We start from the raw sequence: 13,423 nt of genomic DNA, 5'->3' as shown, positions 1-13,423 counted from the left end.
TTGCCAAAGTATCGTCAAGACGAGAGAGATCAGGGCAGACTATATTCAGGAGAAGAAATGGCGCAAATAGAAAAGATGAAAATAAAAAATCAAAGAGTCCATAAGTCACCATCAGATAACAACAGCAATAGTTTACAGAAACAACATTATATTGTAAGGTGAAAGGAAGAAAAGAGGAAAACTAAAAAACTAACAGCCAATATGCCAGCCCACCGTCGATTAACAATAGCATATAGAAATAATAACATTATTATATGGCAAGGTAAAAGGAAAAATCCCCACCTCAACAAAAGTCATATATTCGACACGATATTATAATAATTTTCTCCCACACTGTCCTTGTTTGAGCCCAAATTACAAGAAAAGAGCAAAAAATATGTTTTAATCAATATGGTTATTGGATAAAATGCAACAACCATATTTGTATAAAATGGTGATGAACAAAAAAATAATGAACAGTTTCAGTTATGAATCTTTGCACACAAGTACACAATCCTCCAGAAAACTGGTCAGCTGGGAACTGTATAGGCTTGGATTGTTGCGGAAATGGTCAACATGAGGAGAGAAGATGAAGTTGCAAGCTCTAACATTATGTCCGGCCTTGCGCTGCTCATCTATGAATGATTCCACTGATTTTGATGGGATCACTCGGTCAGCAGAACTGTATATGTACAGCTGTGGACATTTGGGTTGCTTTGAGGAAAGTATATCCAATACATCCGAAAGCCTTCTGTAAATCCCAAAAGATTAAAAAAACAATAGTTAAATAATTCACAAATATGCCATGTGGAATGCCTTGAGAGTTGAGACAGATAGTTCATTATAATGCCTAGTTAAATAAAATTTGGCATGGGATAATAAGCTTCAATCGCAACCTTCAGATGAAGTCTGACCATTTAGGAAGTTCAAAATTTTTGTTTTTAGCAACAGATACTAAAAGAATAGAAAGGCATTTCTCTTGGCTACGGTTCCTTCCAATCACGAGTGCACCCAAAAAAAATACTTTTTCTGCCTCTGTACTCGCAACAAACAATAGAAAGACATTTCATGAAAAAATGTTTTCATATGAAAAATGGTTTCGCATGAGCAAGTGACTTGGCTCGTCCACCAATGAAATTACAATGGGCCATTTGGTTTGGCTATGATTCATCATTGTCAAGAAGGCTTGATTAGCTATCTTGAGCATAATACCTACTCATTTTGCTATCTTACATATGATCATCAAATTTTAACTTGTACCCTTTCACCACGAGAACACCCAAAGAGAAGAGCTGATCTTGTCTAAAGGCCATTGCAAGTAAATGACCAGGAATTTGAGCCTAATGCACTATGTATGAGATTAATTTCTAGGCCGTCAGTGAAAAGTACAAAAGATCATGCAGCTGCAAAATGTATTAGGTGAAAACTATCGTTCTTACTTGTTCACTGTAGGAAGATTCAGAACCACCCCAAAGAATTTCTCAAGAATCACAAGTAAAGCGGCTTCAGCAACTGCCGGACTCGGTTCAGAGGCTATTGTAGTGGCATCAACCACAACCTCCACGCCTGATTCATCTGGTCTCAATGATCCTTTTGTAGCAATGCTTTGTTTCTTCAGAAGAGCAGCTGAGAAGCCGGATGCCCAGACCTTCAAACAACACAAAAGGGGATCAGTAAACTTGAAAACTACTGAATTAACACTAAGATGAGAAACAAATTTGCATCATGTAGAGCAGAGAAATGGGAAACAACATGCACCTGAAGACAAATGTTGACTATAAAATTTTCAAAACGAAATGGCTAGACATGGCCATTAAGAAAAAAGAGAATACTGACAATTTTTTATTCGAATTAGTAGAAGACCAAGTTATCAACAAATGTTTACCTGCAGAATGCATCATAAACTTGTTAAGCTTCAATGTTTGATGTCATTAGACCATCATTTTATCTAAATCCGTTGCTTTTATCCTCACTAATGTAATACTTGACTTTCTCATATTCCAACTTTGTTTATTTCAAGTCTTCATAAGAAATTCTCAGACCTAACTCAAGCGACATTATTTACCCAACAACCCTAAAACTTTCTTTTCTTGTTTTTCAAAAGTATCTACACCTGGATGCTAGGGCATGCACGAATTCCTTAACCTGTTTGTCAACCTACACTTTTATCATATGCACGATAAGTCTTTTCCCCTTAGAAAATTTTTCATTCCCCACCCCGCTTTACAAATCATATGCTATCTGTGTTAAGGACGCCTTTGGAACAGGTTGTGCTGTAGAGCTCAAATACAATTTTTTTTCACATTGTAGCAATTCAAAGTCTTCAATTTTCAGATATGCTTACACCGTGTACTTTACTTCCATAAACATCAGTTTTCTACACCCCTCAAATGGATGGTTTTCAACATGAGTTTCAATACCCCACTAGCATCATACAAGGAAAAATACTCGTGTAGATGATGCATTGTTATCCATAATACAAACGTCACATACATCATCCCAAAATTCTAAGTTTCTAACTAATGTCAATAGAACATCACTAACAGAGAAGCAAGACAAGCATCACATATATATATATAGAGAGAGAGAGGCGGGTGTATCAAAAAACACCCATCTCGTCCGACGCTTTTCGTACACTTTTTGCACCGCTGATCGCACGCACGATCAGCGGCACAAAAAATTTGCATTTTTTGGGACCTTTAGCGGTCCTCAAAAATGTGAAAATCAGCAGTGCAAAAAAATTGCTTTTTTTGGGACCTTTAGGGGTCCTCAAAAATGTGAAAATCAGCGGTGCAAAAAAATTGCATTTTTTTGGACCTTCCTCAAAAATGCGAAAAAAATACAATCGGACGCGCAGGGCGCATCCAACCTCGTTCGACGCCCAGAGCATCCGATGATAAGCTATATATATATATATATATATATATATATATATATATATATATATATATATATATATATATATATATATATATAGTCACTAGAATATGAGAACTAATGTGTGAACCACGATTTTCAAGGATTTTTTGTTCTTTTCTCTTGAATCTACATGTACGAATGTGATCTACAAGTTTGGCTTTATAAGAACCCTCTCTTGAATCATCGGATTTTCATGCATAAACAAGATTTTTTTAAGGCTTTCAAATCAATGGCTCATAATCTTCATAAATATTCAAGCATTCAAAAACCACATTTTTTCATCAAAAATACACTATCCAATGGTTGATTCCTAGCAAATTCACCATGTCAAGCACATCCACATGGTTGGATTTGCAAAAAAAAGTGTTGGAAATGCCCATATTTCTAGTTCTCATATTCTAGTCTCTCTCTCTCTCTCTCTCTCTCTCTCTCTCTCTCTCTCTCTCTCTCTCTCTCTCTCTCTCTATATATATATATATATATATATATATATATATATATATATATATATATATATATATATATATATACACTGTTTTGAATGGCACAAATTTTCGCCAATTGTCAAGATAGTGTAGTATACCACAACCTTCTTTGTGAGTGGTTCCATATTTTTACTCACAGCCAAAAGAAAGTAGCTTACTACTGCAAAAGCATCTACCTTCAACAGCCTAACAGTCATAACTTGAGAGAGCTGCTGGGAGGAGAAGATAAGAAGCATATGGATAAGCCATAGAATAACTTGCAATATATACTGAAGTTCTAACCTGTGGATCAGGGGCAGCAACAGGGGCAGAATCCACTATGCAACCTTTGATGTTATCGATCATAGATGGATCCTGATGAGATAACTTCTCAAGAATGACACCATACCTGTTGAAAAAAAAATTAACATTGTTACCAAATTGGGATATGATAAAAGAACTGCAATCTATAACCTAAACTCCAGTCCAGACCCAGCTCAAGTGTGTTTCTGGAAGGCTTCCAGTGACCACAAGCCAGCTTCCGTTAGAATTAGAAATGTTCCATACATAACCTCTACCCTCATTAGGGATGAGATTAACACTGAAAATAATTAAAAATGGTTGTTTGCATTTTCGAGTGCCTAAAAATAAACCTGTAAATGATACATATACACCCAGTCACCCAGTTATATGGGAACCCGTGATGCAACCATATATCATCATGTATGACACATTGGTTTGAGCTGAAACATAGCAGAGATCATGCATATAGCATCACTTGATAGCTTCAAACAACTTGCTTTTAGAATATACCGAGCAATGGAGTCAACAATCCACCTATGAAAAATCTCTCTTCACAAAACAAAACAAAAGAGGCAAGAAGAAACAAACTCACGTTAACCAGCCTGTATTGCTGAAAGTGTGGAAAACCAGTCTGTTCCCATGATTTTCTCCCATCCAATGTGCAAGATGGTTAACAAGCGAATCCAGGTGTTGTTCTGCTTTCCCACCAGGTGTATAGCTGACAATGTTGCTCATGGGGAAGGTGAAAGTAACAGCTTGAAAGCCTCTAGAGGTATACCACTCTGCATATCTTTTTAGATGCTTTTGTTTTGCACCCAACCAACCAAGCAGCACGACTGTTGTCTTAGATTTGGCAGAACAACACTCCGAATCCCCTTCAATTCCGCATGATCCAGATTTTGGAAAATGCCACTCATATAATATGTCGGAAGGACTAGTAGGCGCAGAAGTGAATTCACCAGATGGCAAAGATTTGTGAACTTTATTTCCAAGAGTTAAATTGGCAGACTGATACAAAAGATGAAGAACAGCAGGAGAAGCAGGGGGAGAAGAAGATGATGAAGAAGAGATAGAATGCTTCAAATCCAATAATTTTGACAAAGACTGTGGCCTGGGAAGGTTAGAAACACGGACAGGATTTGGGAAATCAGTAATGTTTTTCGGAATCAGAACTCTTGATCTCATCAACGAATTTGAAAAGCTAACTGAAATTTGGGACGACACGCATGATTTTGACGGAGAACTCCACTCAGAAAATGGAGGTGATTGTGTCGAAGATGAAAAATCAGTTAACTCAGCGCTTGAACGGTGATGAAAGTTTACAGGAAACCTATCATGAACATCGGCGGATACTGCAGCAACCGCAGCAGCAGCAGCAGCAGCAGCAGTGAAAGGTCTATAAAGGAGCCCAGAATAGGACCCCATCTTCAAAAAACAGGCCTAACCTAATTATACCAATCCAAACAATTGCTTCACGTAAAAGAGACACCAACTATTCAAAATCACAATTTTTGTACACCTGTAAAAGAACAGCAAGAAAGAGCATCAAACTTAAAATCCACATCCATTAAATTCTCATTACAATCAGAAGAAGCTCTCTCTCTCTCTCTGGGCACAAAATCAAATATTGGTACACCGAAAAATACTTAAAAATCCAAAGACCACCTTGCTTTGAAGAAACCCAAAAAGGATTCCCCAATTTAAACAAAAAAAATGACCGCAAAAATTTAAAGAATCACATGAAATTCTGAAATTCTCAAGGCAAAAGGCGCAACCAGAGATATGGGTACCAAAACAAAAAGCGTAGAAACGAAGCAACCAATAAGTTAGAGAACCCCACTTGCAATTAACCACAAAACGGGAAACAAAGAAACCAAAAATCCACCCACCCAAAAAAAAAAGAACAGACAAGTTGAGGAAGGGTGTTCTGCTTACCTGCACAAACGAAATAAGGACAACCAAGACATGAAAACAAGAGACAAGTTGAGGAGGTAAGGTTTTCTCTTTTCTGCTTACCTGCACAAATCAATAAGGAACAACCGGAAGTCGGATGCAGAAGGGAAGAGGGCGTCGAGCGGGCGATCGGATCAGGCTGTCATGGGTCGCATGACAGCCTGACCATCTGAACGAGTGCGAGCGCGCGATTAGACTACGAAGGCATGCACGCGCGGACGTCACGACTCACTGCTCTTCTCCTCCTCCTCTGCGGTCAAGAGAGAATCAAAGCAATGGTCGACATATACAGGAGTCTTTGGTTTCTAACTTTCAGGAGAGACGGCAGAAAGCAGAAACCAAATGGGTGACGGACCTTTCCTCCTCTAATATAAAGAGAGAGAAATAACGGGAACCCTTATAGCCTAGGGAGAGAGAGAGACCCTATTTCCAAGAAAGAGGAGAGGGTGAAGACGCGTCCCCAGGTAACTGGTCGGTGGGGTTCTCCTGTGGCCCCTTTTACCACCCTACGTAAGATAATGGGCCGACTTCGCGTGTTCCCAATTTTCCGTGTCTTTATGTGCAAACTATTATTGGGAAAAAAAGTTGAAATAACTCATATTTTCTCCTAGATTTTGCCCGTTAAAACAACGAAAATTAACGCTATTTTCATTTAAGGTGAAATGTAAATATCGTGACATTTTCAAAAGATCGCTGTATCTTGTACGTTTAAAACAGGGGCTGAAATAGGATGGTGTTTCGCAAAAATATACTTGGTCACCAAGTTTAACCCAAGGTGGAGAATAAAGTTAAAAATGTTTTGTCCGAGAAATTCAATGGCCCCATGAAATTATTATATTCCCATAGACAGAGACACGTATTATTATGGTCTATCATCAAAGAATCAGAGTTGCATTTGAAGCCAATCTGAACACGAAAAGGAAAAGCCTTTGCCCACGTTTGTTTCACGAGAAAACTCGCGGTTTTCATGTGAGGAACCGAGAATAGGTCTGGGGTCAAAATCAGATGGCTGGACGGTCAGGTCGCATCATCATAACCCACCCCACACTTTGATTATATTAAAAAAGAAAAGATAAATGTCCATTTTGCTAAACAAAAAATTCTTTTTTAATAACCAACATTTTGCTAAAAAAAAAAAAGATTCAATAATACCTTCCTTAAACAACGATTTTTTTTTTTTTATTACGGTCAATCTCACGCACGTTACTTTTTTTTTTATCAACTTTTACCAAGTTCTGTATTTTTTAAGTGTAATTGTCAGTTCTAGTCATTTTATAAAATGTAATGAAACGACAAGAATTTTTTGGAAATAACCACCCAGCTTCTGCTAAGAAATTTTTTTGACATGAGAATAATTGTCTTATGAAAGGAGCGATCAGTGAGCTATTTATCCTATTTTGAGTACATTCTAACATGTAAAGGGGTTTGTACGCAAAATTGAACAGGATTTGGATTTGTACGTAAACAAACTAAACTAAAACCAATAAAATAACATAAATAGATAAAAGGCTACTAAAATTAAATTTAGCTCCACCGGTTAAAAAGAAAAATAGAAATTGGATGAGACAATAAACAAGCAACCAACCAAATCTCAACCTGACAAATCAATCTAGATTTTTAATTTCACGAAAAGCATAAAATTTAAAATAATGGTGCATCTGGTTCTAAAGAAAATTTATCTTGAGCACGGGATTAGAAGACAAAACTAATGAAGAAAAATAGGCCACACGATGAAAACAATTCTTTTTTAGTTAAATTTCTCATCGCAAAGAGTAGATAAAAAGATGTATAAATTCATGAAAATTACCGGAGAGAGAGAGAGTAAAAGGTGTTGGATTAACCACCATGTGGTGGTTATCCACGATGTGGATTCATCTCCACATCTCGGATGATCTCTTCCGATAAACCGGCATAGGATTAAGAGGAAACGGTTACGCAAATCGTTCTCACCCTATGCCCTATATAAGGGTGTTATGAGCAACCTTTTAATGTATCGGAAATAAAGAAAAAGTGTGTGTGTGCAATCTAAAAGAGGGAAGAGGTCTACTCACCAACTGCCTAAGGGAGTATGCACTCGTGGTGGCTGCAGTTCGGCTGAGCAGAAAATCCCCCCTTTGCCTGATCGATCACCACCCTCTGCTCAGTGTTTTTCCTCTGCTCCAGCGACCTCCGATTTTCGGCAAGCGCAGTACCCATGGCTGCCTCAGGTACGCAACACTCCTCCTGTGTTTTACTGTTTTACATAACAGTTTCTCTGGTTTTGCCCTGTCATAGGGGAGGTGATCTCGAACGACCCCAATAATGGGTTATGGGCCCACACCCTGCATCCGCTGTGCGAGGTGTGTCTTGGTCGTCCGACCATGCAGGTCGTTGTGGGGCGATGTTGCAGCTGGTCACCAGCACCGGCGAATGTCGCTGGCACCGACGACTGTCGTTGTAGGGCGACAGACAGACAAAAAAAAAAGTAGTTTAAGGTTTTTTACCTATGGCCATTGGGCTGCAGGAGAATCAGCCATCGTTGGTGGCTACTGCGGACTATCGTCGGCTTAATGGCCGGTATCTGTTCGGTGACGCAGCCAGCATCTGTCCGACAACGCAGACAACACAAGGGTTTCCCTACCATCGGGCGGGGGAAAGTTGATACGTCGGTCCAGGTTTTTCGTGAGGGTTGTCGAAAGGTGTGGCAGCTCGCCGGCCGGCAACATCGATCGTCGGAAGGTGACGTCGGTCGCCGGCAGGTAGATGGGGGGAAAACCCCTCTTTTTCAGAAAAATCGAGTTTCTATTTATGTTTTTTAAACAGTGAAAGCGGGTCGGATCGGGTATGGGTTTGATCTGATTTGTACCAGGTCAGACTCGTATCTGATTCATGCCGGGTCTGACCCGGATCAAGTTAAACCCTGGGTCATATCCGGATCCGGTTACAAACCGGGTCTGACTAGGATCCAGTAAAAGATAGGCCCGACCCGGATCCAGTCCAGTACCGGGTCAGACCTGGATCTGGTTATGTACCGGGTTAGGCCTGGATCCGGTTATATACCGGGTCCGACCCGGATCAAGTTAAAACCGGGTCAGACCCGGATCTGATTATATATCGGGTCAGACCCGAATCCAGTTCAAGTCGGGAGTGACCTGGATCCAGTTCAAGTCGGGTCCGACCCGAATCCAGTTCAAACCAGGTCCGGCCCAGATCTAGTTCAAACCGGGTATGACCCGGATCCAATTAAAGTCGGGTCCGACCTGGATCTAGTTTGAACTGGTTTTGACCTGGATCTAGAAGGGTCCAGGCACTATTTGTCCTGAACCGGATTAGGGACTGATTCGGCCCCTTCTGAGACCGGTTTGGAGCCATTTTGACCAGTTCATTCTAGTTTCTCACCGGTTCCGAGATGCTAAGACCATGTTTTCATAAATATAAGAAAATACAGGGATTTTGGCATACAGTTATAGGGATTTTATGAACCTTTGTTCATACTTAACACCAATTTATAAGGTTCAGAACCAGTTCGGACCCTTGGATAACCAGTTCGGGGTTGTTTCAAACCGGTTTAGAGTGTTTTCAGATAGGTTCCTGCTTAAGGACCCAGGGTTTTACCCATTTAAGCCAGTTTTTTGTTATTGTTTATGCATTTATATGAAATTATGCATGCGTAAATGATTGTTTAATATTGACATTAAGGATAGTTAGATGACTTAGTGTATTCACGTCACCAAAGTGATTGAATACACGTATGTCGTCAAAGAATTTCAACACTATCATACAGTTTAAGCCGATATTAACATTATACTTAGATTCGTGAAACGATAAACGATCCAAAGGTAGTTTTATCGTGTTTAGAATTTAAGTAGGGTGGAATAAGGTAAATATATCGAGATACATCACACATGTATATCTAAAGGTAGCTTGTGTCGATAGTCTAACTTCACAAAAACCTTAGTTTTACCGAATATGGTTGATAGCTGAAGTGGTTTCGCATATCGGAGCTCTTACTAAAGTAGGACTTCGATGACCCCCTTCACTTGCATGGAAATAAGCATATTAAGGGCCTTTATTTTTTTGCTTTTTTATTAAAGTTTTAGTCTCATACGAATGCCTTTTTGATACATGTCTTTTGTCGTGCAGTTTCTAGTTCTGTGATTTTAGATGGCTCTAGTTGTATACCTTTTTTAGATGGATCGAATTTTAGTGATTGGAAAAAAACTATACTTTTTATATTAGGGTATATGGATTTGGATCTGGTCATAAAGATAGAAAAACCTGCTGCTCTAACTGATCAAAGCACTATTGATCAAAAGACTGCTTTTGAGAAGTGGGAGCGCTTGAATAGACTTAGCCTATTACTTTTGCAATCTAAGGTGGCTAAGAATATTCGTAGTGCCATACCACAATGCAGGACAGTTAGAAAGTTTTTAAGTGCTATTGAAGCACAATTTGTGAGTTCAAACAAGGCCAGAGCCAATACCCTGATATCTAAACTCATATCTATGAAATATACTGAAGAGAGAAACATTTGCCAGCACATTTTGGAGATGAGAAACATAGTGTCTCAGCTAAATGACATGAAGTTCACTATCTCTGATTCTTTCTTAGTGCATTTAGTTCTAGCGTCCTTACCCTTGGAGTATGGGCCTTTCAAAATCTCTTACAACATACATAATGATGAATGGGCGTTCAATGAACTTATGTTCAAGTGTGTTGAAGAAGAAGAGAGGTTGAAAGAAAAGAAAGTGCAGAGTGCATATATGGTTTCTCATGCATCTAATGTAGGACCAAGGAAGAATACATTTAAGAGAAATGCTAGGAAAAAACCAACAGACGATAAGACATTCCAAGGCAAGCAATCTAACTCTGCTCCCATAAAATGCTTCTTTTGCAAAAAGAAGGGACACAAGAAGGCATATTGCATAAAGTACAAGAAGTTGGTTAGAAAAGAGAGGTAATTTGTCATTTGTTTCTCATGAATGTAATTTATTATAAATTTCTGAAAATAGCTGGTAGATTGATTTTGGTGCTACTATTCATATTTTCAACCGTCTACAGTTGTTCCCGAGCAGAAGGGAACCAACAATGCATGAGAAAAACATTTATTCGGGAAACAAGATGCGTTCACATGTGAAGGGTGTTGGAATCTGTAGGATTACTCTAGATACAGGCGTAGTTTTAGATCTTCATGATGTCTTTTATATTCCATCATATAGTAGAAACTTAATTTTAATTTCAAAATTGGATAAATTTAGATATTGTTTTAAGTTTAAAAATTCTAAATTGTTCATTTATAGAAATTCAATTGAAATTGGTTCTGCATCAGTTTATGATGGTTTGTATAGATTGAACGTGAAGATCCAAACTCAAGAGTCCTTGACTTTTGAATACGCATTGGTTGGAAATAAATGTAGTTTGATAAATGATAAATCTTATATGTTTTGGCATCGAAGGTTGGGTCATATCTCTGAAAAGAGAATAAAGAGACTGGTAAATGAAGGAATCTTGAAATCTCTAGATTTTATCGACAATGACCCATGTATTGATTGCATAAAGGCTAAGCATATAAACACATATAAAGAGGGTGCCAAACGCAGTAATAAGATATTAGAGATAGTTCACACAGATGTATGTAGACATTTTTTCCTTGTTACACAGGCAAAAAATATGTTGTCACCTTTATTGATGACTATTCACGGTATATGTATCTCTACTTGATCTTCAAAAAATCTAATGTTTTTTAAATGTTTAAGGAATTTAAGAAAAAAGTAGAGAAATAAACTAATAAAGTTATTAAAATAGCCAGGTCTGATTGAGGTGGCGAATATTATGATAGGTTTACTGAGATGGGGCAAAGGGAAGGACCATTAGCGTGATTTCTAAAAGAGGAAGGCATTGTGCTTTAATATACCATGTCTGGTAGTGACTACCAGAATGGTGTAGCTGAAAGGAGAAATCGAACACTTAAGAAAATGGTCAGAGCTATGTTAAATTATTCAACACTTCCCATTAAGTTGTGGGGTGAAGCCTTAAGGACAGTTGTGCATATTTTAAATAAGGTACCTAAAAATTTGTGCCTAAAACTCTTTATGAGTTGTGGACAGGTAGAAAATCATCTTTGTCTTATATGCACATATGAAGATGTTCTGCAGAGGCTAAGTTGTATAACCCCACATTAAAGCCTTTGATCCAAGAATAACCAGTGGATATTTCATTGGTTATCTAGAAAGATCAAAAGGGTACAAGTTTTATTGCTCATCTCACTCACCACAGATTGTTGAAACAGATAAGGCAAAATTTTTAAAAGATGGTTTAGTAGGATTAAGTGCACTTTAAAGCCTTGGTTTTGAGGAAGTACATGATCCAGTTTCGTCACCTGTTAAGGAAAACACCGAAAGATACTACATTATTATTCTTAATGACGATGTGATTGATCGTTTGGTTGTTAATGCACAAATCCAAAGTGAACCTACTGTCGACAATACGGAAGAGCACGAACAGAATGATCAGGTTTAATCTGAACCTGAAGAATGAACTGTTTGGAGATCCACAATGATTAGGAGATCTGCCATACATCCTGATTATGTGGTGTACCTTCAAGAGCCTGGTGATTTCATAGATATGGATGATGACCCGTTGACTTTTATGGAAGTTGTGAAAAGCAAACAATCTACACACTGGATAGAAGCCATGAAAGAATAGTTAAACTCTATGGCTAAAAATCAAGTGTGGGATTTTGTCGAGTTACCTAAGGGAGTAAAGTCTGTAGGGTGTAAATAGGTCTTTAAGACCAAAAAATACTCCAAAGGTAACATAGAAAGACATAAAGTAAGATTGGTTGCTAAAGGATTCACCCAGATGGAGGGCATTGACTATAATGAGACATTTTCTTCTATCTCATCTAAGGAGTCAATGAGGATAATTTTGGCTCTCGTAGCTCATTATGACTTAGAGCTACACTAGATGGATGTGAAAACAACATTTTTCAACAGGGATCTGAATGAAGAGGTATATATGAATCAACCTCTTGGTTTCTTTGAAAACGATCGTCTGGTTTGCAAGCTCAACAAATCAATATATGGACTTGAACAGGCCTCTCGACAGTGGTATATTAAATTTTCTCAAGTGATTATGACTTTCGGGTTTATAGAAAACATTATTGATCAATGTATATACCTTAAGGAAAGTGAGAGTAAGTTCATTATATTGATGTTGTATGTGGATGACATTTTACTTGCAACCAATGATATAAAATTGCTTTCAGAGACAAAATAATTTCTTGCACCACATTTTGATATGAAAAATATGAGTGAGGCTGCTTATGTTCTTGGCATTGAGATCCGTCGAGATAGAGCAAAAGGTTTTCTAGGTCTCTCTCAAAGATCCTATATAGATAAGGTGTTAAAGCGATATGGGATGAAGAATTGTTCTCCTAGTTTAACACCCATATCAAATGGTGACAAGCTGAGCCTAAAGGATTGTTCATAGGACGATATTGACAAAGCACAGATGAGTGCTTATCCATATGCATCAGTTGTTGGCAGCTTGCAGTACGTGCAAATATGTTCTCGACCAGATATTTCTTTTGCAGTAGGGGTGCCTGACAGATTTCAGTTTAACCCAGGTATACCCCATTGGAAGGCTGCCAAGAAAGTCTTGCGATACTTGTAAGGGACAAAAAACTATATGTTGACGTATCATAAAGTTGATCACCTTGAGGTCATTGGATACTCAAATGCGGACTTAAGAGGATGCCTTGATAGTAGAAAGTCTACTACTGGGTACGTTTTCTTACTTACTGGGGGCGCGATCTCTTGGAGGAG

At 38.3% G+C, this 13,423-nt stretch overlaps 1 protein-coding gene across 1 annotated transcript; it reads right to left on the bottom strand.

Annotated features, from left to right (window-relative positions):
* Window positions 1-283: 283 nt before the first annotated feature.
* On the bottom strand, window positions 284-5,985 carry LOC149818223 (uncharacterized). Its single transcript, XM_089985369.1, has 5 exons — window positions 5,682-5,985; window positions 4,258-5,184; window positions 3,666-3,771; window positions 1,419-1,627; window positions 284-730 (listed from the first exon to the last, which is right to left on the bottom strand). The coding sequence occupies exons 2-5, from the start codon at window positions 5,088-5,090 to the stop codon at window positions 466-468; spliced, it is 1,413 nt and encodes a 470-aa protein (XP_089841495.1). The 5' UTR covers window positions 5,091-5,184; window positions 5,682-5,985; the 3' UTR covers window positions 284-465.
* Between the last annotated feature and the right edge of the window lie 7,438 nt (window positions 5,986-13,423).

The sequence above is a fragment of the Nuphar pumila genome, chromosome 13 (genome assembly GCF_984573655.1).
Source record: "Nuphar pumila chromosome 13, dmNupPumi1.hap1.1, whole genome shotgun sequence".
In the NCBI taxonomy this organism is placed as follows: Eukaryota; Viridiplantae; Streptophyta; class Magnoliopsida; order Nymphaeales; family Nymphaeaceae; genus Nuphar; species Nuphar pumila.
Note: the sequence above shows the minus strand (reverse complement) of the source record. Positions and strands in the feature narration are given on the sequence as shown.